The sequence below is a fragment of the Prionailurus bengalensis genome, chromosome C2 (assembly GCF_016509475.1).
Source record: "Prionailurus bengalensis isolate Pbe53 chromosome C2, Fcat_Pben_1.1_paternal_pri, whole genome shotgun sequence".
Classification (NCBI taxonomy): domain Eukaryota; kingdom Metazoa; phylum Chordata; class Mammalia; order Carnivora; family Felidae; genus Prionailurus; species Prionailurus bengalensis.
Genome location: NC_057350.1, coordinates 123,736,401 through 123,763,096, shown reverse-complemented (window position 1 = coordinate 123,763,096; position 26,696 = coordinate 123,736,401). Strand labels below are relative to the sequence as shown.

Here is a 26,696-nt window from a genome sequence, read left to right as displayed (position 1 = left end):
ATTCAGGTGGGCATTTCCCAAGGAGGGCTTCATGAAGCTCCAGTTCCATAGGCTGCCCCTTCCACAAGGAGGCCATGGTCAGGTTTGGGAAACTGCATAAATTATCTCCATAGGACCACATTGGAGAGTCACAATGCTTGTTAGCATATTAAAAGCTCTCAAAAGCCCACCAATGAAGGATTCTGTTTGATATTACTTAACCCATGTTTCTCAATCTCATTTCACTATGGAACTCACTCTTTGTGAAATAGCGTTCTTGGAGCACTCTTTGGGAAATATCTCATTGGAGATGCAGGTCTCCATCCCTACCAGGCCATGAGTTTACAGAAGGCAAGGACTGTCTGCTCTCACAGATTCTCCTCTCCTCACCTTTCCCCCTCCACTAGTAGGTCAATAGCTAATGTTTGTTGAATTACATCTCATTTGTTTTTTTTAAATTTATTTATTTTGAGAGAGAGAGAGAGAGAGAGTGTGTGTGTGTGTGTGTGTGTGTGTGTATGTGTGTGTGTGAGTGGGAGAGGGGCAGAGAGAAAGGGAGAGACAGAGAATCCTAAGCAGGCTCTGCACTGTCAGCACAGAGCCCAACATGGGGCTTGAACTCACAAGCTGTGAGATCATGACCTGAGCTGACATCAACAGTCGGATGCTTACCCAACTGGGTCACCCAGGCACCCCACATCCCAGTTTTGAAGCTGTTTTGACAAAGCTATGTGGTTCGTGGTCTGACACACAGGGATGACTAACAAGGTGTTCCTTAGTATTATCTGTATCAACAAATCAAGAGAAGATTGTTCTAGGCAATGGAGTTAATTTGATGCAAGGGCATCTTAGTTTAATAGATGAAATCAGCTTTAAAATTCATGTCAGTATAACTGGGTTGTAATTCTAACTTTGTATCTTATTCCAAAGATTATATATTTTTTAAGTTTATTTTTGAGAGGGACAGAGACAGAGAGAGGGACAGAGAGACAGAGAGACAGAGCCCAAGTGGAGGAGAGGCAGAGAGAGAGGGAGACACAGAATCCGAAGCAGGCTCCAGGCTCTGAGCTGTCAGCACAGAGCCCGATTTGGGGCTTGCATTCATGAACCATGAGATTATGACTAAGCTGAAGTCAGACATTTAACCAACTGAGCCACCCAGGCTCCCCTTTCCAAAGAATATATTAATAACAAAATTTGAAAACCCAAAAGATTCCACCAGAAAACTGCTAGAATTGATTCATGAATTCAGCAAAGTTGCAGGATATAAAATCAATACACAGAAATCAGTTGCATTCCTAGACACCAACAATGAAGCAACGGAAAGAGAAATCAAAGAACTGATCCCATTTGCAGTTGTACAAAAAAACCATAAAATACCTAGGAATAAATCTAACCAAAAAGGTGAAAAATCTATACACTGAAAACTATAGAAATCTTATGAAAGAAATTGAAGAAGACACAAAAAAATGGAAAAAGATTCCATGCTCCTGGATAGGAAGAACAAATATTGTTAAACTGTCGATACTACCCAAGCAATCTACATATTCAATGCAATCCCTATCAAAGTAACACCAGCATTCTTCACAGAGCTAGACAAAAATAATCCTAAAATCTGTATGGAACCAGAAAAGACCCCAAATAGCCAAAGAAATCTTGAAAAAGAAAACCAAAGCAGGAGGCATCACAATCCCAGACTTCAAGCTATACTACAAAGCTGTAATCATCAAGACAGTATGGTACTGGTACAAGAACAGACACTCAGATCAATGGAACAGAATAGAGAACCCAGAAATGGACCCACAAACATATGGCCAACTAATCTTTGACAAAGCAGGAAACAATACCCAATGGAATAAAGACAGTCTCTTCAGCAAGTGGTGCTGGGAAAACCGGGCAGCGACATGCAGAAGAATGAACCTGGACCACTTTCTTACACCATACACAAAAATAAACTCAAAATGGATGAAAGACCTCAATGTAAGACAGGAAGCCATCAAAATCCTCGAGGAGAAAGCAGGCAAAAACCTCTTTGATCTTGGCTGCAGCAACTTCTTACTCAATACGTCTCTGGAGGCAAGGGAAACAAAAGCAAAAATGAACTACTGGGACCTCATCAAAATAAAAAGTTTCTGCACAGCAAAGGAAACAATCACCAAAACTAAAAGGCAACCAATAGAATGGGAGAAGATATTTGCAAATGACATATCAGATAAAGGGTTAGTATCTAAAATCTATAAAGAACTTATCAAACTCTACACCCAAAAAACAAACAATCCAGTGAAGAAATGGGTGAAAGACATGAATAGACACTTATCCAAGGAAGACATCCAGATGTCCAACCGACACATGAAAAAATGCTCAACATCACTCATCATCAGAGAAATACAAATCGAAACCATACTGAGATACCACTTTACACCTGTCAGAATGGCTAACATTAACAAGTCAGGCAACAACAGATGTTGGCGAGGATGCAGAGAAAGAGGATCTCTTTTGCATTGTTGGTGGGAATGCAAGCTGGTGAAGCCACTCTGGAAAACAGTATGGAGGTTCCTCAAAAAACTAAAAATAGAACTACCCTATGACCCAGCAATTGCATTACTAGGCATTTATCCACAGGATACAGATGTGCTGTTTCGAAAGGACACATGCACCCCCATGTTTATAGCAGCACTATCAACAACAGCCAAAGTATGGAAAGAGCCCAAATGTCCATCAATGGATGAATGGATTAAGAAAATGTGGTATATATACACAATGGAGTGTTACTCGGCAATCAAAAAGAATGAAGTGTTGCCATTCGCAACTATGTGGATGGACCTGGAGGGTATTAAGCTAAGTGAAATTAGTCAGAGAAAGACAAAAATCATATGACTTCAATCATATGACAAAACAGATGAACATAAGGGAAGGGAAACAAAAATAATATAAAAACAGGGAGGAGGACAAAACAGAAGAGACTCATAAATATGGAGGACAAACTGAGGGGTTTACCAGAGGGGTGGCGGGAGGGGGGATGGGCTAAATGGGTAAGTGGCACTAAGGAATCTACTCCTGAAGTCATTGCTGCACTATATGCTAACTAATTTGGATGCAAATTTTTTTTTTTTTAATTTTTTTTTCAACGTTTATTTATTTTTGGGACAGAGAGAGACAGAGCATGAACGGGGGAGGGACAGAGAGAGAGGGAGACACAGAATCGGAAACAGGCTCCAGGCTCTGAGCCATCAGCCCAGAGCCCGATGCGGGGCTCGAACTCACGGACCGCGAGATCGTGACCTGGCTGAAGTCGGACGCTCAACCGACTGCGCCAACCAGGCGCCCCGGATGCAAATTTTAAAAAATAAAAAATTAAATAAAATTTGACAAGGGCTTGGAGCAAAAACAGTATTGTCTTAGTTTTTCTAAGAGATACACCAGAAGGAAGGAAAGAGGCCACTGAAGAAAAAGTGAAAACTCACGTGATGTAATCTGATCTTGGAGTTCCTTGGTTCATGCTGTCCCTCTACCACTAGCTGCCATTTTTGAGTACCTGCCCTGTGCCGAGCTAAATGCATGTCTTCCCCTTTTGCAACCCTATTGCCTGGGTGAGAATGGGACCCCCATTTTGCAGATGAAGAAACAGACAGAAGAGAAGTACCTCACTAGGGGTCACACAGAGCCTGGATTTGCACCTGGGCCTCTGCCACCAGAACTCTTATCCTTAATTGCACTGCTACACCACCTCTGCTTCTAGGGACATGTAAAAAGCCAGATGGAGCTTCATACCCAAGTACAGAAGACCAGACAATTCTGAAACCTGGAGCCAAATCACTTGTACAAACCCCCAGGGCATTTTCCCCACACATTGGACAATGTCCAAGCTGAGGCCTAAAAGGAACTACAGGCCCCTCAAGGCATTGTGGTTCACTGTAGGGAGGGTTGAGTTTGGAGCCATAGGAAGAAAATTCCAGACCCTCACTGCTGTTCTGGGTCTTTGAAAAGTGTCTTGCCTCTATATTCCTTAGTTCTTCATCTGGAGAAGGAAGGGGATATCCTGGATGATATAGGATAATAATAATCCACTCCATGAATTCAGGTCCCCAACCCGACAGAGCTGACTTTGGACTCATCTATAGTCATATGTTTTGCTCTCTTAGAACATGCCACATATTAAATGTCTGCTGGGACAGCTGGAGGGGGATACATAGAAACAAAAAAGAGTGAGAAACCTGCTGAGAATGGCCGTGGCCGGCCACGACCACAGGTCATCCATCTCCACAAGTCCCCTGCAGCCCCTGGGTTGTGTGGACAGTTGTGAAGCTACAGCTTGTGGGGGTCTATTACACACTTCACTTAGTCTTTGCGTTCCATGGGTGTCTCCATCACTGACAGGAGGAAATGAGGGAAAGCGAGATTTCAGACGGTCTCGCCATTTGCATTGCTCAAAATTGATACCCAACCATCCGTGAAATTGTGTTCATTGAGGGGCGTCCCCATCAACAAGCCACACATAGAGCAGCATTCGAGTCAAGCAAGAGGGAATGTCGCACCCACTCCACCGTGTGTTTCTCAGACTAAACAGCTGTGGGGATGACGGCGGGAAAGGAAGCACCAGCAGCGTCCTGCACACACCTCACAAAGGGAGGAGACAGCACATTCTCACAACACGGATCTTCTACTTGGAGGGAAGTGGATGTTACTGATTGAAAAGCTATTGAGGTGGGTGGGCCCCACCTCTCAACTGAAAGAAAGCTGAGGGGGAGTTCATCCCCAACGCAAACTCTGGCTCAGAATACAAGCTACATTAAATCACATTTGCCAAATACTACTATTTCTCAAGACAACGGCATTTCCCAGAAAACCTGACACAAATCATTGGGAGTTGTTGCTGAACCCAGTGTCCACAGAACCCAATTATTCGGACAGTCTCTCCCGGCATTGTGTCGGTCCCAGCCTGTCCCCATCTTCATGAAGCAGCCCAATTACTACATCCTCCAAGGAGTCCTCTTTGAGCCCTCCCAGCCACATCTATTGTATGGCATGCAGGTCAAAGCCTTGGAAGCAAGCAAGACCTGAGTTTGAATCTAGGCTTCACTAATTCCTGGCTGTGTGGTTTGCGCAAGTTATCTAAATGTGCAACATCATCTGTAAAAAGAGTTATACGTTTAGCAGGTAAGAATCGGAATTCACAAAGAAAAATTATTTTTTCTACATCCATCTTAGTTTCATTTCAAACCCCTATTCCATCTGAGTGGGGGAGATTTAACCTTGGAAAATTAGAAATGTTTCCATTTCCTTGGGGCTGATCGATTTGGGGAGTACTGATGTGGGGTTAGGGCGTTGAGGGGGCCCCCAGCCCTCTCCCCAAGCAGGTGTCCGCTGAAATGGTGCTCGCCTCTTTGGTCCTGTCACTGACGGGCCTTCTGGCCTGGCAGCTCTCTCAGCATTTCCTTGCCTTATTTGAGGGCACAAAAATATCTTCGCTGCTCCTCATGCTCTCTCTGTAAGACCATCTGTGGTCCATCTGCCTGTCTGTCCAGATGCGACAGGCGGGCATTCCCTCCAGCATCATGCTCCCCAGCCCCAGCTCAGCCCAGGTGGCGGGCTTTAGGTGCCTCACTCAGCACCCCTGTGCCTTATCCCCCTCTGCTGCCTCCCTGCCAGCCTCCCTCCCCAGTCGAGGGCAACATTTTCTCCTCTGGGGGAAGCCAGATTTTCTTCCTCTATTTTCCCCCAAATGTTGATCCATACCCAGATCTTCTCCATCCTCCTAAGGACTTAGGCTGCTGGAAACAAAACCGAGGAAGAAGCTCAGCTTTAAGCCCGATCTGCTCTTCTCCTTGTCACAACCCTCCCTGTGGCAATGAGCAGAAGCCAGATATGTGTCTAAATGGAGGGTAAGGTGGGAGAAATACTCAGGAAAAAATCAAAAGAATAGACAGATTAATATCTCAAACGTACTATCCTGCCACTTAAGTATTAAATAAAATAGAACATGAAAGCACTTGCCATATTTTAAGGGCCTCATAAACAATGGCTATTATTCTTTCCCCTGTGATCTGTTGGACACATCATCTCTGTCATTTGTTTGGAAATTAATCATGCACTGCCTTAGAACATCTATTCTACTAGCAATTTACTCTTAGATTTTTATCTTCCCATTGTCTACACTTTATTCTCCCAACTAATGTAAGTTCCTAGAGAGCATGGTCTATATCTTATAATTAACTGAATATAACAGAGGGCTAGACATTCAGCAAACACTTTAAAAATGTGTGCAGATCTAGCCTTAAGAATCCAAAATCACATTCGCAAACATTTAGAGAAAGTTCTTTGTGTAAGAAATCAGGTTACATTTTTTTTTCCTTCAAATAATTCATGAGCATGTTTGTGTCTAAATGTTAACAGAGGAGCCATGTGGTTTACGAAGACACCCCAGATATTAAAAAGAGATTTTCAATGTATCTATTATTTTTTAAATCCTGAATCACAACCACCCCTGAGTGCAAATATATTTCAAATTTTATGCTGGCCTCCTATTGCAAAGTGCTAATTGAATTGATTTCCTGGAGCTGCATCACTAATAAATACAGTGCACCACAGATGTGGGATTCTTGAATGAAAAATACAGAATATGAATGTTTTGCTGAGAGAAAATGGTGCATTGGAAAATGTCTAAGAATCCAAAAGAGTCACAAAGTTTGGTCTTTAAACATGGAGCTGCAGGGGCGCCTGGGTGGCTCAGTCGGTTAGGCGTCCGACTTCGGCTCAGGTCATGATCTCACAGCTCATGAGTTCAAGCCCCGCGTCGGGTTCTGTGCTGACAGCTCAGAGCCTCAAACCTGCTTCTCATTCTGTGTCTCCCTCTCTCTCTGCTCCTCCCCGCCCCCCGCTTGTGCTCTGTCTTTCTCTGTCTCTCAAAAATGAATAAATGTAAAAAAAATATTTTTTTAAATAAATAAACTTGGTGCTGCAGAGTGAGCACTTCAGGGGACTAGATGACAGAGGGCTCTCTCTCAACCTCACTCTGGATGGGGCCTCTGGTACAACAGGATGCCCCAGCTGGCCCCGTGCAGGAGTGAATGTGCTCACACTGGAGGACTGGAGGGGCACATACTTCACTACTGGTGTGGCCTCGGGCCACTAACTTCTCTCTCAATCTGAGTTTGCTCCACTGTAACGATAGAATAAGTACCTCGTATCCAAGTGTTTAGTGAAGATTCAGTAAGATGATGTATCTTGAGGACTTGGCACAGTGTTGGAAACGTAGTTCATATCCAGTAAATGATAATTGCTGTATCTGCTGCTCTAAGGGGACAGTGGGGTGGACAAAGCAGGGAAGAGATGACCCTCTGAATGCCCCAGAGAGTGGCAACTCTGCGACTTGTACCCAAGACACACCCTTCTTCCTGCAGGTCCACAGAAGTGCCCCTTTTGCTAGAATAGGAATACACTAATGGCATGGAGGACCCTACCCATGGGTGCTTTGATAACTAAGATCAGAAGGCTTCAGGAGGGTTCCCCCTACTCCCAAGTCATTGCCATGTCAGGGCATTCCTCAAAGCCAAATCTCTTTAGAGTTTCCCGTGGACTGAGTACTTCAATAGAACCTTCTAGTTTCATTTCCAAAGTGAAGACACTTTTGGCGGCAGGTAACAACAGCGTGAGTCAAAGGGCTTAAGCCATAAAGACGGATGATGGCCTCCCACAGCTGAAGATGCCCTGTGGTAGAGCAGTGAGGAGGTCCACTCAGCACTCTGCTAGGATCCTCCTGGCCCTTCTCTCCTTCATGCGTCACCTTGGTCATCCCTTGTCGGCCTACAAGATGGCTGGAGCAGCTCTTAGCCTTCCATCCTCACGTAATCATCTCCAGGGAAGAGAGCAAGAGCAGGTTCCAGAAACTTTCTGGAGAGAAAATGAAAGCTCTTTTCCCAAAGGCTACTGGTTAATTTCTCCTCTCAACTCATTGGCCTAATTTGGTCTCGTGATTATTCCTGGACCAGCCTCTGTGATTTAGTGGACACAGGCACCGATTGGCTTCGTCGTGGTACTGGGTCCCAAGTCGACACCTGAGTCAGTCACTAGAGCAAGGGAAACAGGAAAACCTGATTCGCCGTGACTAAATAGAATCCATCCCTGGAATTCAAGTCCACTCGGCCAAACCTCTGGGCGCTGCGACAAGAAAGCAGAGGAGAGATGGATGTTGGGGAGACACCACAATGCCCGGTACTCTGCTGGCATTAACTCACCGTCTCTTTTAGTTCAGGAAACAGTTTTGAAATGTCTGCTGGGTGCCAGGCAGGGTGCAGGATGCTGGGATGACACAGAGGCCCTGTGTTGTTGAGAGGAATAAATGAGTCAACTTATGCAAAGTGCCTGGTGCAGCCCTCGGCCCCTAATACCTGCTCAGTATCATCTTCATTAAAATGAATAATGCATGAGTGCCCCCTGCCATCCAGGAGAGAGACTTAAACAAACACATTCTAGCACCGTGCAAAGGGCTGCGAGGGTAAGCTGGCGGGTGGCAGAAAGGAGAGAGATCACACAGGGGCGTGCAGGAGGCCCAACCTACGAAGCTTCTAGCCAGTGATTCCTAACCTTGACTTCACGTTTAACACACCTGAGGACCTTCTGAAACTCCCCACGCCAATTAAGTCACAATCTCTCGGGGCAGGACCCAGCACCAGAATCAGGTTGACTTTTTAAAGATCCCCAGATGATTAAAATGCGCAGCCAAGGTTGAGAAGCACAGTAATAGGCTATTGAGGACATAAAACGCACACGTGTAAACCATTAGCAACACTGGGTTGCGAGGGGATGTGAAAATGAAGTCAGCGCTCCAAGGCGCAGGGCAAGGAGAGGACACAGTGAGCAGGGGGCTCAGGACACAGAGCGTGGTAGGCAGGGTGGCTCATGAAAGGTTTTGTGTGCAGCAGGGGACAGGAGATGGGATTTGCCTAATGTAAGCAGTTTGGAGGTGGTGCCTTAGGGGGAAGAGGAACAAGCGGGAGCAAAGTATGTGTGCAAATGTAGAGGGTGTTGAGTGTGGACTCAATCGGGAAAGAAAAACTACACCGTAGTTTTCAACAGGTAAATATAAAGAATTATTAACTAACGGAGAATTGGAATAATGAAGGATTAGCCCCTGAGAAGTAGAACTCTGAAGAACAAAGGAGGGCAGGTATTAGAAGTCTCTACTACCCCAGGGCTGAGGTGGGGTGACCAGGGGAGAGCCCTCCCCCCACTCTCCAGCTAAGGTCCAGGCTCTGCTGGCTCAGAGTAGCTTGTTGAGGGCAGAGAAGTCACTGTAGCTTTCTAGTCTAGTAGAACTTGTCAGAAATTCGCCCTCGGTGGTGGTGTCTCACTGGAGCACACTTCCCTGGGGACACACTGCAGGAGACTTCTGAGAGAGGGCGGGAGAGCCAGGAGGCAAAACCCAGAATTGTCCCCTACAAGCAAGCAGAGGCTGAGAATTTGCAAAACCTTCCCTGGGAATTAGCAAGGCTGGAGTTTGACCCACATCCGCATTTCTTATACATCCTGCCACCCCGCTGAACAAACAGGAGAGCAAGATCAAGGCTGGGCTGTCCGTGTGGGCTGCTCAGAGATGGAACAGGCCTGGGCCCTGGGAAGGCTGTGGGGGAGGCCTCCTGGAGGAGGAAGGCTGTGGGGGAGGAGGATTCCAATAGACCTCAGGGAAGCTTTTAGAGACCTGGAGAAAATGAGAGGAGAGGACTTGAGACCAGCAGCATTAAACAGTCTCATGTGCTGAAGAGCAGGCCTGACCTCAGGACTTGGCCCAGCCGATAGAACAGTGGAGAACGAGATGTAGGCAATGAGAAGAAAGTCAGAGGTAGAACAGAATCAAGGAAGTCCTTCCATGCCAAAGAGCTTGAATTTAAGTGGGTACAAAACCAATTTATTGCAAGAGAGCCAGAGGCCGTGGATGTAGGGCTCTAGGATTCCCTGACTGCCTGCCAGCCTCTTTGTAGAATATAGGGAAGCAAAGGCCAGCTTTGGGGCCAGACAGACTGGGACTAGGGTACCAGCTCCAGCGTTCAGCTGTGTGTCTTGGGGCAAGTCCCTCAACCTTGCTGAGTCTCGGGTTTCTTCAGGTGTCAGTGGGACACGAGGGTTCCTTCTTTGCAGGCTTGTTCAGATGAAGTCCCTAGCAGACAGCCCGACACACAGCAGGCCTGGCATCAGTGGCCGCTTCCTGCTCCCTCCTACCTTTACTCTCTAGGCCCTTTCTGTCTTCTAAAGCAGTTCATGGCCCTGAAGGCAGCTGCTTAAAATTCAGGAATTCCAGGATTTCTAAATCAGGTGCAGCTGGGGGAGTGCCAAGGTATTGGCGGCAGATGATATCCTCTCGACGGCAGTGCGGCCGCTGAGCTCACGGCTCCGAAGGAAAAGCTCAGGTTGAGGGGACACAGTCACTGTGTCTTTGGTCCCCTGGCCAGATGGTGGTGGCCTTGAAGTGGTGTTTCATCTCCACAGGGCAAATGACCGTGCTTCTTTCACTTCTAGGAGGAGAAGTCACCAAACCGCGGTTTGCTCAATTCTTCCACGGCAGCCTGGCCAGTCTCACCATCCGCCCTGGCAAAATGGAGAGTCAGAAGGTCATTTCCTGCCTGCAGGCCTGCAAGGAAGGGCTGGATATTAATTCCCTGGAAAGTCTCGGCCAAGGAATAAAGGTAAGGAAGGAGCGGGCATCCCCACCAATAAGACATTGATTTATGGGGCAGTGGCTGCCCAGTGCCAGTGGACTCTGGGAAATGGAGTCCTCAGTGTGGAGTTGCACAGAGATGGTCTGGGAGCAAAGGTGCTGACACGGTGGGGAGATTAGCGACGGTGACTTCCATGATGGGCTTCTGCCGTGTCCTGAAATTCCTAGACGAAGGCCTCCTGTATAATCAGTTCACTACGCAAAAGCAGGCACATGTCCAATGCCTACCAGAAGGGAATTGTTGTATTTCAGCTGTTCCTGGGTTGGTTGATTGGTTTTTGTTTTATTTGCCAAAGGCTCAGAAGCAGCATGCAGGAATGTATTTCAAAAATATTTAAAAATAGAATAAAAAGTTTGGCCATGTTAAATATAAATTAGGAAGGAAGGTCAGCCTGGGGTGGGCTGGAATTAGAAAGCAGATACAGAGGTCGCCGGGTCTCATGTTGTGAAATTGAAGCACAGATTGGGCTTCGAGCAATCTCTGGCAAAGGGAGTGTGAGCAGATTATGCAAAATAAAAACATTCCGTGTGATCCAAAAGAATCAAAGCTGCATTCTGAGAACAGCGCTTCCTGAGAGGCAAGACATGGCTGACTGTCCTCAGTGAGCGCCCCTCTCTGTCCCCACCCCGGACAGGCAGGGGTAGTTCTGGCCTCACCTGGACCTTAGGAGCTCCGGCCAGCAGGGAGCCTCTGGGAACCTGAGCAAAGAGCTGGGTGAACATCATCATAGCCCCTGTTCGATCCTAACACACCCCTGTTAGGGGTCTGCGGTGAGAACAGGCAGCCCACCCTCTACCTCCTGGAGCATAGGACAGCCCCACAAGCCATCACCCCTGCCAAACCATGGAGGCTTCCTTTACGGGCCATTTCCCAAGGATGGTGTGCCCCCCACCCCCATCTTCCACCTGGTACAGCCCTAGGATCCTCACCTGCCTCCTGCCCTGGGCCTACCTATCCTGGACCGGGAGTCACCCCTCCAGCAGACAGTGCCTTTATGTCCACTGCCAGTGGGGCCTGTGGGGCTCGGATGTGGGAAGCCCTGGAGGGTCTGGTGATCTGAGCACACCATGCTTTTCTGTAGGCTGCAGTCACTTCAGCAAACATGCCACAGACACCCACGTATGGGTTCAGGGCTGGGTAAGGAGATGCGAAACTGAACACTGCCAGCCTTTTGTCTTTTGGGAAGTCAGTGGCCTAAGAGGACGTTTATAATCCAGTGTGGTAACCGCCGTGATGATTATGTGCACTGAGGCTCCCCAAGTGCCAGGCATGGTTCTCAATGCTTTACAGGTGTTAACTCATTGAAGCCCAGAACAACCCTATGGCAAAGTTCGTGTGGATATTCCTATTTTGCACATGAGGAATTGAGGACTGCAAGAGAAAGGAAACTTGTCTAGGATCCTAGAATTAGTAATGAGCAGAGCCAGAATAGAAGCCCAGGTAGCCTGCTCCAGAATTCCAGATCCTGGGGAGCAGCAGTTAGGGAAGGCTTCCTGGAGGAGGTGAGGTCTGAGCAGAATGTTTGAGGATGGGTAGGCATAGAACAGGAGAAAACCAGGGGAGGGGAGCTGGGCAGTAACTCTAGGCAGATCTGAGAGCACGAGTGATGGCAGAGGGCTGGGGAGCCCTGCATTGTGCACTGGAACTCCAAGAAGGCCAGTGGAACAGTGCCCAAATTGCAGAAGGAGAGGTAGAAAGTGTGGTCGGAGAGCTGCGCACAGACCACGTCATGGGGCCCCGTAAACTATATTCACATGTACACATGTTTTCTTCTGTCAGCAACAAGGGAGCCACTGAAGGGCTGTAGGCAAAGGAACATGATCTGGGCAAGATGCTCACCTTGGAAACTGGGTCAGAGGGGGAAGGTGGGAGCAGTGCTCAGACAGGGAGGGCAAGAATGGCTTTCCAGAACATTAGATACACACACACAGGTGCACTCAGTAGTTAATCACCTGCCATTGAAGGACACGTTCGTGACTGCCTCCTATTGGAAAGGCCAACTTTCCCACTGTCTGTTTCGCGGCACATGTCTTATAGGCACCCTCACATGTAGAACCTAGGGTTTGAGACTTGACCAACTGTTTGTGTTGTTTCCTTAGTGTTTTGTCAGCCCAGTGATGCAGAAATCTGTCTTCCAACCATCCCCCTCTCTGTCTGATTCTGGGTTTGCTCCCTGCCTCTGAGCTGCATCTGCTCTGCTGTGGAGTATCCCGTGAGACCATAGTTTCAGGATTCTGGCACTACAGAACACATAAGCCAAAGATACTGGACTGAAAAGCCACACATTCTTAGGATCATAAATGGAAAGGCATGGCAGTCTCTCCAGAGCAGCCAGAGGCTGTGAAAAGAGGGGGTGTAAACTAAATGGCACACACCACCCTGGAGGGTGGGGAAGCTCTTTCAACTTTCTAGGAGGCCACCTGTTGATAAGCAGTCACTGCAGAGGATCCTTTTCCATCCTTAGAGCACAGCTGGCAAGAAGCAGAGCACTGCGGGGAAGTTAATGATAAGACACACAATTTATGGTGTACCCACTGGGGGCTATTCGAAGTTCATTAGCCCTACTCCTCACAACAGATTAAATGTTATGGCCCCATTTCAGAAATAAGGAGACTGGGACTCAGAGACTTGCCCAAAATAAGTCTGCTCTTTCCTCCACACCAGCAACTCAGAGTAGAAGGCATTCTTGAAAATCACTCAGACTTCCTTCCTCCTTGTCCTTCCTCCATTGATCCCTCATTTCATTCCTGAATACTGTTGTTCTCTCTTACCTGTGCCTCGCCTCTTCCCTCCTCCCTAGCTAGTCAAAGGAAGTGAGGTCCGTCTCTAATTAACAAAACTTTCCGTCTGCTCACAGAACTGGCCCGGTTCCTCTTTCCACTTGTTTTCCCCCAGCTCATGCCAATTTCTGAATATTTGTCCAGCCTGGCTGGAGTCATTAGATGGCTGGGGTGGTTACCGTCTTGTACCCATACATGACACTGTGGAATAGCCACATTCCTGAAGAACACCCTGTTCTGATTTTCATAACATACTCCCTGCCAATTTGTCATTTCTACCATGTGGAAGAGTGGGAAAGAGCAAAAACTTTGGGACAAGTTACTCCCAGGTTCAAATCGTAGTACGAATATTTACTAGCTGGGTGACCTTGGGCAAAGGAATGTAATCCTTTAAACTCCAATTCCCTCATGTATAAAGTGTAGTTTGTTGTGATGTTGTGGGAACTGAATTCTATGTATGTTATATATAGATACACACACACACACACACACACACACATATAGGGAGAGAGAAAAAGAAAGATACATATGTGTAGATAAGATGATAAATACAGATACAGACATAAAGATCTTCCTTAGCAAATCTAATAAATAAAATCACAGGTCTCTTTGCCAACTGGGCTGGTCTTGCACTTGCCCTTGACGCTGCCCCAGCTTCTTTTGAAAGGTAAACCAGGTGACACTTGTAGCAGAGGAGCCTCAAATGTGGCAAATCTTCATCTGGCCCAACCCAGAGGGGCTGGCAGGCGTCCAAGTGAATGGCTAGGTGCCTGGAGTGCCGTGGCCAGCCTTCCCTGGAGGAACAGACCTAGGCTTTGGCCAGGAATTTCACTGATCTCCCAGCCTGCTAGGTGCCTGGTGATATTGGCTGGCCCTCTAAGAGAACTGACTATTCCCAAGGGCCATAGCTTTGGGGATGTCTAGTAGTTTCTTAGCTCAAAGAAAGAAATCACCATGGCCACAGCACAGCTTCCTAAAGGAAAGTGGGTGCTATCACGCCTTGCTGGGTTCCCAGGAAGCCATCTCCTGTCCCTGTGTAATGCTAATGCCACTGTGTGTCTTACACAGAGACCTAACCTCAGTCATGCCACAGGGTTGGTAACACTGCAATTTAAATTTTTATGTTTTATATTTGAGAGAGAGAGATAGAGCAGGGGAGGGGCAAAGAGACAGAGACAGAACCTGATTTTTTTTTAATTCTTTATGTTTAGTAACACTGCAATTTAAAGCAAACAAAACAGGGGCGCCTGGGTGGCTCAGTCGGTTAAGCGTCCAACTTCGGCTCAGGTCACGATCTCACAGTTGGGGAGTTTGAGCCCTGCTTCAGGCTCTGTGCTGACAGCTCAGAGCCTGCAGCCTGCTTCGGATTCTGTGTCTCCCTCTCTCTCTGCCCCTCCCATGCTCATGCTCTCTCTTTCTCTCAAAAATAAACAAACATTAAGAAAGTTAAAAGACCTAGTTTGGTAGAAGGTTTTGTTGATCCTGCAAGAAATTTATTGCTAGTCCAGTGCCCACCTTCATGACCTGTGGCAGCTCTGGGGATGCTCAGGCAGCCAAACTAGGGTATTGGAGATCCAACACATGGCCTAACCCATCCCCTCCTTAGGTGGCTGCTGTGGGAATGTGCCCCCTGCTGATTGCCACAGTATGCTGCTGATACGAGCCTCTGGAAGAGGTTCCTCAAGGAACTGTTTGAGGTTCCTGTTCAGCCCTTGTGTGAAGCTTAGAGATCAGCCACCTCCGCAGGGCTTATCATTCCATCTCCTGTGTCTCGTGTGCTAGACCCTGTGGTGACCGTGAGGAAAAGTCTACAGACCCTGCCCTGGAGGTGCTCACAGTTGGCTGGGGGAGACAGACAACAACAGCTCCGTGACTCTGCTATAGCAGGGATGGTGCAGGGCAGGGTTGCGGGGAGGTAGGGGGGCATAAAGACAAGTGGGAACAGAAGTGGTATTTCAGAAGAATGAAGTTGAATCTCCTAATGACTTCCAAAACACTCAGAACAGGGCAGCTCTATGGCTGAGCACACTAAGCTAGTGAGTCATCCACAGCAAGGGAGACGCTAACTGAAAAGATGACTGTGGCATCATCACCTGCACGTATATCCGGGGCTCCAACACCCAACAGAGGGGTTGGTGCTCTGATCTCCCAGATCAGAGAGACCCTGCTCAGGGCATTGAGGGCAGAAGGGAACTGGATCATAGGATAAGAGGAGCAGTGAAGGCTGCGGTATACCTGTGTGGGCCAAGACTCAGGGCAGAAATAATTACAATGTTAAGAATTATAATAAAAGCTATCTAGGACTAAACACCCTTTACACACTAGATTCATTAGATACATTATCTCATTTAAGCCCCAGACAGGCAGGTATTAATATCCCCATTACTTTAAATGAGGAGATAAAGTCTGGAAAGGGCAAGTAGTCCAAAGTTGTTGTGTCCTGTAGTCTGTACTGTAACTGGGGTTACAGCCCATGATCTTTCAAAGATGCCACATAGACTTAGGTAAGTGAGAATCCTGCCTGGGAGGAGCTCAATTTTTCCAAATGGGTTTTAAACGATTGCAGTAGCAAAAAACTCCAAAATCCCTATGGTTTTAATGCTTAAAAGTTTATTTTTCTCTGACATCAAGCCAGGGAGGCAGTGTGGGGTTTCCACCTACAACACCAAAGCCACCAAAGGGGAGGAAGAAAAAGGCTAGAGCATTCCAGGGGGCTTTGACTGCCCCAGCCGGGAAGCCCCGCCTCACTTCCTCTCACACCTCATTGGCCAGACGTGGTCACGTGGCCCTCCCACACACAGCAGGAGGCCTTTGCAAGTGTAGCCTCCAGGATGCCAACGATGCAGAGGTGAACAGGGTTTAGCAAGCACTGATGACTCCCACAGAGCCATGACTATGGAAACAGTGACTGAAAAAAAGTCCTTTTGGAGAGTAACCTGGAGATGATAGGAGTAGAATGTGGGCCAAGGGGGAACATTCACTCATTCATCTGATGGGATTATAGGGCACTAGGGCTAGGTTCTGGAATTCAGGGATAGGAGTTGGGAGTCCTTGTCTTCTGTGAGCTCGTGGTCACTGTACTAGAGTAATTATACTGCCATTTGATAAGCACTAGAGGAGCCCAGTGGGGACGTAAATGAGTGAAGTTGGGGTGGCCTCAAGGAGGAGGTAACAAAATACTCAAATGATAGTTGAAGGAGGCAAAGTGGAAGCTATTGATTGGCTAGGGGCCAAGCTGCAAGACTGTATGCGGGTCAGTATCATCAATAGTGCTCATGGGACATCTACTTCGTTTTACCCTCCAGACACAGAACAGGGAACTCTTAAAAAGGCATCCAAGTTAGGGAAAAGTTCATACAGATGGATTTTTCCTTAATCCTCTGAAAACGTATTCCGTCTCCTTCATGGTAAGATTAAACCTACACTAAATGGTAAATTAAAACTACATGAAGGTAGCATTTATCACCTATCAGGCTGGCAAAAACCTCAAATGACAGCATATTCTGTTGTTGAGGTTTTGAGAAAAGAGGCATTCCCATATGCTGGGAGAGGGAGCGTGTGTTGATATATATAATCCCTAGCAAGGGGGAATTAGGCAACATTTGTCAAAACTTAAAAGTGCATATATGTTGGACCTAATAACTTCAATGGAGGGATTTATCCAATACATAGATATTTGCATACATATGAAATGTGTACAAGATTATTCATTGTGGAACTATTAGTAAAAGAATGGAAATAATCCAAATGTAACAAACTGGTTGAAAAAAATTATACAGTAGAATATTATACAACTATAAAAAAAAGTTTATGATGTACTGATACAGAAAGGTCTCCAAGATTTGAGCTAAGTGAAGAAACAAAGTACAATAAAGTATGTAAAAAGCTACTTTTGGTTGAAGAAAGGAGAAAAAAGGAAATCTATATTCCTAAGAATGCTTACATATAACTTTCAGGGTAGGCTAAGTCATGCTGCTCTAACAAGTGACTTAAACATTTCAGTGGCTTATCCAACTTTTTGTTGTCATTGTTCACACCTAATGTCCATTACATAGATTGGCTTCAGCTCTGGTCCATATCACCAGCACTGTGAGACCAGGCTGCTGGACCAGACCCTAGGGAACTTGACAGGTTTCATGGCAGAGGGAAAGGGACATGGCAAACTATGAACTAGCTGTGAAATCGTCTACATGAGTGTGAACCAAATAATACTTCTGCCCACACTTCATTGGCCAAGTAAGTCACATGACCACTACTGACTACAAAAGGGAAAGATGTGTGTCTTGCAGGGAATGGTTCCATAGGTCACATAATCAAGTCTACTGACAATAGGTCAGGCATGTATAAGCCTCCCACTGGGAGGGGAAGCAGGTAATCATGAACAATAATGCAATTTGCCACTAAGAAAGTAATAGAACACTGATTACTTGTGGGACGGGATATTGGAAACTGGGTAAGAGATATGAATAAGATGGACACTTTCACTTAGAACATATATATATTTGAATTATGTGAATATATTATCCAAAAAAATGTTGGCATAAAAATATATCCAGATCAGGGGTGCCTGGGTGGCTCAGTCAGAAGAGCATGTGACTCTGATCTCAGGGTTGTGAGTTCAAGCCCCATGTTGGGTGTAGAGATGATAGATAGATGGATAGATAGATAGATAACCAGATCTCCTTTTCCTCTGATAGGAACTTTGGATACATAATCTGAATCCACTGATAAGTTCCTGACATCTTACTGACAACAGTTCCTAATAATTCCTGCTCAGAAGCATGTGAAGATCAGTAAGTCAGACCAGCACCAAAGCAGTTCTCTGTGCTCCATTTGGAGAAGAGTAACTGCTAGGGCTTTGCAGAGAGAAGCAGAAGTCTGTATCTGGTTTATCTGTCTTGAGGACTCAAGTGACTTGGTGGAGAGCATTGTAGCCCCGGGGCCTTCACCAAGTATGGGATACCAGGGACTCTGAGTGAAATGAATAGATAACAGACCTGGGACAGCTGGCAAGAGTGTAAACAGCAAGTGAGCAAAACTCTTGGGAAGGCAGAGTGGAGCACCAGGGAAAAAAAAAAGACCAGGAATCAGATATAAGGAGAGCTGTTAACTAAAAAATGAGCTTTAAGGTCAGAAGCTAAGAAGATGGCCATGAATCAGGAAGGGGAGCACAGGGTGAACTGAGGAGGAGTTCAAGGCCAAAGACAAGACCAGTGAAAGGAGCAAAACCCCAAGTTTCCAGGCACTCAGCTGAGGGGGCAGGCTGTCTAAGGGCTGAAAGGCTGGTCAGGACCCCACAGCAGCACAGAGCATGGGCCACCCTGCAAGGGCTAGATCACAAGAGACCTGTGATGGGGATCCAGAATCTTATGCTATGGCTTTGGAGTTTATAACCCCTAAAGGTCTTAAATGGGAGGCCCGGAAGCCCCGCCAGGGGGGCAGGGCAGAGCAGGAATTGTTTGAGGGGTTAAAACACTCATCTGTGCTCATGGCTGCTGCCCTTGCAGACGCTCTGGAGACACCAGGCCTTCGTGGCCTGTCCATGGAGGTGGAGGGCTCCGTCGCTGATCATTCTCCCCCATCATGCCCCTTTCCTCCTCTAGTACCACTTCAACCCCTCGCAGTCCGTCCTGGTGATGGAAGGTGACGATATTGGGAACATCAATCGTGCCCTCCAGAAGGTCTCCTACATCAACTCCAGGCAGTTCCCGACGGCAGGTGTGCGGCGCCTGAGAGTCTCTTCCAAAGTCCAGTGAGTAGACAGGTGCTGGTCTACTAGGGGCCCAGCTGAGGCGGCAGGGATGGGGCATGCTCCCTGGCAAAACAGAATTCACCTTTCTTCAGCTAATTCTCAATTTCTCTGCTGTCCCTGTGAGGGTGCCCCAGTGAATCAGTGTTCTCCCCTTGTTAAAGAAAATGTTCTATTGCTTTGTCAACACCAATCCAGCATTCTCCATTTAATTCAGAATCTGATGTAGTACTGCTTTCTGTAAATTCTCAGAAAGCTTGGTTTTAAGTGGTCTGATCTCGGAGTACCGTAGCTGGTGGGTACACAGGTGCTTAACAAATGTTTATTAAATTAGCTTCAAATCACCCAGCTTTGTAGAGATCTCCTAAGTACCATGAGTCTGAAAAGAGGGTGTGGTTCTTGTCCCCAGGGAATCAGAGTTCAATTAAGGAGATGCGACCGTTTATTAGTGAAATCTGTGGATACCTCCCTTCTTGGTCTGTCAAGTCATCTCTCAGCCACAGCAACTGCCTGGGAGGGGAGCAAAGGGGGGACCCCCAGAAAAACTCCTGAGAGGTGGGAGTGGAGTCACCCAGCCCCTGGAGCCAGGAGAAGAATCCAGAAGGCCAGGAACAAGGCAGGGAAGAATGAGGCTGCTGACTGCCACATTACTGGGCCCTGGGATAGGTGCCATTAGATTAGACAGCAATTAGATTGAATAGTTGTAGTGACAGAGAAGGTGCATCCACCTTCACACTAAGGGCCACCCTTGGAGGCCTGCACCAGGGAGCAAGCACCTCCAGGTCAGCTGCAGTCAAGTAGAGGGACTAGGCTGGCCAGTCTCTACCTCTGGGACCAGGTTTCCATAAACTGACGAGGGACAGGGTACCTTCTGGGGTTGGTGCAGAAAAGGCCACAGTCGGGAACAGGAGACAACCACCACTCCCACATCTGGCCCACCCCAAAGAAGATGTGGCTCAGCATGATGTCCACCCAGACTGCACTTCTCTCAGGAACTTTCCCAAGAGATTCAAGCTGATGGACGCCACAGCTGGAGTCAACTCAGCGTTCTCAGAGCAACCATCTGGGCCGCCATTATAGCCTCTGTCTTTGGCCTAGATGAGTGATAGAGTTCTGGTGATAGAGTGTGATTAAGGGTGTTGGATCTGCCAACATGATGCATGAGCTCCATGATGCAGGTTCTGGGGTCAGCCTCTTTTCTGTACGTCATCACCTTGAATCCTTCCTACTAAAAGGTAATTAATTATTGTCATCACCATTGTATAGATGGAGAAACTGAGGTTCACAGGAGTCATACCTTGCCCACAGTCACCCAGCCCAGTGGTGGCAGAGCCAGGCCATGGACCCTTATCTAACTTCCCAGGCCTTGCTTGTGTTGTCACACCATTCTGCCTTCTGGATATTTCTGTGGCCGTGCATCAGGAGAAAGGAATGTGGTCAGCAGCACCACAGCTGCAACAGGGACACTGTGAGATGGCCTCAGAGAGAGAAAACACACAAAAGCACAGGAGAGTTTAGCCCCGGGGTCTCAGCAAGGTGCCGCTCCTCAACCAGTTAGACAACAATTTGCTTACCAAATCCTAAAGCACATCTGAAGCAGTTGCTATCTAATTCATTTTGCCACTGATTACTTTGTTAAAGGATAATTAAAGGTTTAACAGTTACTTGTTGCTGGTATCGAAGATTCCCATTTCTCCCAGAAGCTGATCTTCCTAAGCCCCTAGATTGCTATTGGCTTTGACTTTAATGTGGCTTTAAATCTGAATGTCTGTTGACACAGTCAGAGACTCTGAGGCAGTCAGGATACCTTGTTGAGAACGAGAGATGGCTGTGTGGATCCTTGTCCACAGCCGCGCGATGGATGGTTTTATCACTCGCTCGTCAGTGCCGTGACTGCGGCTGTTTTCCCAGGTGCTTTGGAGAAGATGTGTGCATCAGCGTCCCCGACGTGGATGCCTATGTGATGGTGCTGCAGGCCATCGAGCCCCAGATCAGCCTCCGTGGCACGGACCGCCTCTGGAGACCCGCCGCCCAGTTTGAAAGTGCCAGAGGGGTGACCCTCTTCCCCGACATCAAGATCGTGAGCACCTTCGCCAAAGCTGAGACCCCGGGTGAGCCGAAGGCCACAGGTACGGATGCACACTGGGTTGTGGGGCGGGGACCTTCAGTCCTCACAGTCGCATCAGGTCACACTTGAGAACGACAGCGCTCTTCACCACAGCAGGGAATTTCTAATAGCAAAGCAAACAACCTGGAAACAAGGCAGATAAGTAACAGGTGGGAAATGAACCACTTGGCAAATTGGGGTCTGCCCGTATACCCATGTGTTACGATGTTGGAGGGAGGGCACTTGCCAAATGGTGGACGAAAGAAGGCAAGATGCAAATTACAGAGTACCGACACATACTCAGAAAAATGCCAGGAAGAAAAGGCTAATGCTAACCGTGCTGTTCTCCAAGAAGCGTAAGAGCCCATTTCTCTCTGTTCCCATTCAGTTTGCGGCAAGTGAAAAAGGTTCTATAGTGAGTGTGTATTGTTGTGCTAATCAGGAGAAAAGCTAAAGAGGCACAAAGAAAAAATCTAGCTGCACCTTAATACACACATGGTAAAAGGACTTATTCAGCAGCATTGGTCTAAGCTCTTCAGAAACTTCCCGATTGTGCTTTCCAACATGTCCATCATTGGGAGATCCATCTGGCGGAGGTGGAGTAAGTTGAATTATCTGCCAGGGAGAAACACTCAGTTGCACGGAAAAGCTACAGTGCATTCAGCTGGCAGAGAGTGGTGGGTGACAGGAAGGATAAAGAAAGAAGGAAGGGAAACCCAGGGCCCAGATCTACAGGGGAAATACTTGTTTAACTGTCCTTTGTGGCCTCCTCCAGGAACATACTTCCAGCTCTCCCTCTCCCCCTCCAAAAGCACTGCTGATGATGTGCTGGTGCCTGTGGGCCAGAGTGCCTGAGAGACTGCTCCTGTAATCCCAAATCCTCATTGCCTTAAACCACCCTGGTCCCTAGTGAATGGGGTCCCTCAAAAGGCAGCCCTTCTTAGCTCACAAAAATAGATGGTGTCTTACCACTTGTCCTGGCAGGGCCATTTCCTAGTTATACTCCAAGGTGCATTCAGTCCTATGGTCTTCCGCCTTCCCCTCATTTGTAGCTACCATCAGACAGAAAAAGGAAGGGCTTGTGACCACCACGGTTGCAGGCTGTAACTGAGAGTGGCTGAATACACTAGGCCTGACACTGGCTGACGGGCAGTGGCTGGAAAAGCAATCACCTGGGTGTCTGTCTTATAAACTTGCTGTTTATGAGAGGTGTGGGCAGAGCATAGAGCCACGTGCCCAAGAGTTCTTATTGGTACTTTGTTTACCTTACTCTTATTGTGCCTAGAATAATTATTATGGGTGCCTTCAATAAGCAGGCTAATGGCATTTGCCACCAGGCCTCAGTGACCCACCCCGGCATCATCATCTGCCCCTACCGACTCCCTCCTCTTTGTGCTGTTTTGGTACCAAAGACAGGCAAGTTCCCCATGCCCACCCCTCTCCCTCACACCTCTGTGTTCTCACCTTTACTCATGCTCTAGCCTCTGCCTGGAAGGTCCCTCTCCCTTCCCATGTGTGTTACTCTCCCCCCCTCCCCCTCTGCTCCCTAGTCTGGGCTGGCTCTCCTGCTCTGTAAGCCTCCAATAACATGCTTCCCTGTAATGTACATGTGGCTAGCCCTCAATGGCAGTTATCTGTTAATTAACCCAGACCAGGGGCTCCATGAGGGCTCCACCATGGCTGATTTGCCTAAATGCCTGAGTCCCTTCAGCACAGTGGGAATCCAGAGAAGTATAGATGCAAGATAGAACCTATAATGCAGTCATGAAAGAACAATGAGAAAATAGCCACACCATGCCCCCTACCTAGTGTGAGCAACCAGCCAGCCACATGGGGCAGTAGGAGTAAGGATGACCTTAAGTGACCTGACAAGAAACTCACAAAAATCTCCAGAAACCTCGCAAAGGCCACTTGAAATACAGATACACATACACTATCATTAATGATGGGTCCTAAATGTATATTCATAGACTTTCAGATTTTGCCAGTGATCCATGAAACCATTGGGATTAACAAGCAACAAGCATTTAAAAATTAATCATATGAAATTATTTATAATAATGTATATCCAGTGAGAGCAAAAAGTATTTTTGGTATCACTAAAAAATTAAAATAGAAAATAATTATTTAAAATAATTCTCCCCTCTTTAGTAAATGCTTTTTAATTTCTATTTTCATAAATGTTTTATAATCCACAAAATATATTAGTCCACTTTATAAATAAATAACCATATTTAAATGATCTTGGTTCAGAAATTTAAAAAAAAAAAGGCTGTGAAATCAAAAACACTTAGACTACTAGCCCAAAGATTATGAATTTATAAACCGTGGAATCAGAAAGTCATGGTTTCTGTACCAGCTTTTCCCCTACTATCTGTGTAAGCCTGGGCAGTCCACCCCACCCCTGAACCTTCCATCTCACCATTGGTGAAATAAGGATAATAATGGCACCCCCACTTAATATCTGTTAAGATTGTTTGCACAGTGCCTGATCCATAGCAAGCACTCCATAAATCCCACTTTTTTTTTTAAGCCAGTATAGTTAACATACAGTGTTCTGTTAATTTCAGGTATACAATACATTTTCAGCAATTCTATACACTACTCAGTGCTCATCATGATAAGTGCACTCTAATCTCCTTCACCTATTTCACCCATCCCCCCTCAGATAACCATCAGTTTGTTCTCTACAGTTAAGGGTCTGGTATTTTGGTTTGTCTCTTTTCTTCTTTGTTCGTTTGTTTCTTAAATTCCACGAGTGAAATCACACAGTATTTGTCTCTGACTTGCTGCACTTCAGGATCCATCCATGTTGTCATAAATGGCAAGATTTAATTCTTAGGTTGAATAATATTCCATAGTGTGTGAGTGTGTGTGTGTGTGTGTATGTGTGTGTGTATATGTATATATATATATATGTATATATATGTGTGTATATATATATATATATATATATATATACACACACACACACACACCACCTCTTCTTTATCCTTCCATGTAACAGTGGACACTTGGGTTGCTTCTGTAATTTGGCTATTGTAAATAATGCTTCAATAAAAGTAGGGGAGCATATGTCTTTTCAAATTAGTATTTATGTGTTCTTTGTGTAAATACCCAATAGAATTACTAGATCGTATGGTAATTCTATTTTTAATATTTTGAGGAACCTCTATACTGTTTTCCAGAGCAGCTGCACCAGTTTGCACTCCCACCAACAGTGTGCAAGGGTTCCTCTTCCTCCACATCCTTGCCAACAGTTGTTTTTTCTTGTGTTTACTTTAGCCATTCTGAGAGATGTGAGGTGATGTATCATTGCAGTTTTTATTTGCATTTCCCTGATAATTAGTGGTGATGTGCCTTTTTTCATGTGTCTAATGGGCCATCTGAATGTCTTCTTTGGAAGAAATGTTTGCTCATGTCTTCTGTCCATTTTTTTAATTGGATTATTTATTTTGGGGTATTGAGTTGTGTAAATTCTTTATATATTTTGGATACTAACCCTTTATCATTTGCAAATAACTTCTTCCATTCAGTACGTTGTCTTTTAGTTTTGATGATTGCTTCTTTTGCTATGCAGAAGCTTATTTCCATGTAGTCCCAATAGTTCATTTTTGCTTTTGGTTTCCCTTGTTTCAGGAGACATACCTAGAAAAATGGTCCTATAGCCATTGTCAGAGAGATAACTGCCTGTGCTCTCTTCTAGGATTTTTATGGTTTCCAAGTTTTATAGTTAGGTCCTTAGTCCATTTTGATTTCATTTTTGTCTATGGTGTTGGAAAGTGGTCCACTGTCATCCTTTTGCATATAGCCATCCAGTTTTCCAAATACCATTTGTTGAAGAGACCATCATTTTCCCAAAGTATAGTCTTGTCTCCTTTGTCACAGATTAATTGACTTATATGCATGGGTTCATTTCTGGGCTTTCTATTCTGTTCCATTGATCTATGCATCTATTCTGTGCCACTACCATACTGTTTTGATTACTACAGCTCTGTAGTATATCTCAAAATCTGGGATTGTGACACCTCCAGTTCTGTTCTTTTTTTTCAAGACTGCTTTGGCTATTTGGGGTCTTCTGTGATTTCATAAAAATATTATGATTGTTCTGGTTCTAGTTCTGTTCTAATGCTGTTGGTATTTTGATAGAGATTGCATTAAATCTGTAGATTGCATTAAAATATAGTCATTTTAACATTTCTTCTTCCACTCCATGAGAATGGGATGTCTTTCCCTTTGTGTCATCTTCATTTCTTTCATCAGTGTTTTATAGTTTACAGAGTACAGGTCTTTCATCTCCTTGGTTAAGTTTATTGCTAGGTAGCTTATTATTTTTGGTGCAACTTTAAATGGGATTATTTTCTTAATTTCTTTTTCTGCTGCTTAATTGTGAGTGTATAGAAATTTCTGTTTGTTGATTTTGTATCCTGAGACCTTACTCAATTCCTTTATCAATTCTAGTAGTCTTTTGGTGGAGTCTATAGGGTTTTTTAGATACAGTATCATGTCATCTGCATATAGTGAAAGTTTTACTTCTTCTTTACCAATATGTAGTCCTTTTATATCTTTTTGTTGTATGATTTCTGTGGCTAGGACTTCTCGTACTATGTTGGATAAAAGTGGTGAGAGTGGATATTCTTGTCTTCTTCCTGATCTTGGGGAAAAATCTCAGTTTTTCACCAATGAGTATGATGTTAGCTGTGGGTTTTTCATCTGTGGTCTTTATTATGTTGAGATATGTTCCCTCTAAACATACTTTGTGGAGGATTTTTATGATGAATGGAATTTTTACCTTGTCAAATGCTTTTTCTTCATCTATTGAAATGATCATATGTTTTTCATTTTTTCTCTTGTTGATGTGATGTTTGGTGTTGATTGTTTTGCAAATATTGAACTATCCTTGCATCCTGGGAATAAAACCAATTTGATCATGGTAAGTGATTTCTTTAATGTATTGTTGGATTCAGTTTGGTAATATTTTGTTAAGGATTTTTGCAACTATGTTCATCAGGGATATTGGCCTGTAGTTTTCCTTTTTGGTAGTGTCTTTATCTGGTTTGGGTATCAGGGTAATGCTGTTCTCAGAATGAATTTGGATGCTTTCCTTCTTTAATTTTTTGGAAGTTTGAGAAGAATATGTATTAACTCTTTAAATGTTTGGTAGAATTCACTTGTGAAGCCAGCTGGTACTGGACTCTTGTTTTATGGGAAGTATTTGATTACTGACTCAATTGCACTGCTAGTGATCAGTCTGTTCAAATTTTCTATTTCTTTCTGATTCCATTTGGGGAGATTATATGTTTACCCATTTCTTCTAGGTTGTCTAACTTGTTGGCATAGGATTTGTCATAATATTCTCTTATAAACCT

At 45.6% G+C, this 26,696-nt stretch overlaps 1 protein-coding gene across 3 annotated transcripts in view; it reads left to right on the top strand.

Moving 5' to 3' along the window:
* The window catches only part of CLSTN2 (calsyntenin 2), a 608,534-nt gene that overhangs the window by 569,814 nt on the left and 12,024 nt on the right, over nucleotides 1-26,696 (top strand). For all 3 annotated transcript variants that reach the window (XM_043595270.1, XM_043595271.1, XM_043595272.1), the window contains 3 exons: nucleotides 10,492-10,658; nucleotides 19,075-19,223; nucleotides 21,132-21,349. In XM_043595270.1, the coding sequence (XP_043451205.1) occupies nucleotides 10,492-10,658; nucleotides 19,075-19,223; nucleotides 21,132-21,349 (534 nt within the window). The remainder of the gene's footprint in view (nucleotides 1-10,491; nucleotides 10,659-19,074; nucleotides 19,224-21,131; nucleotides 21,350-26,696) is intronic.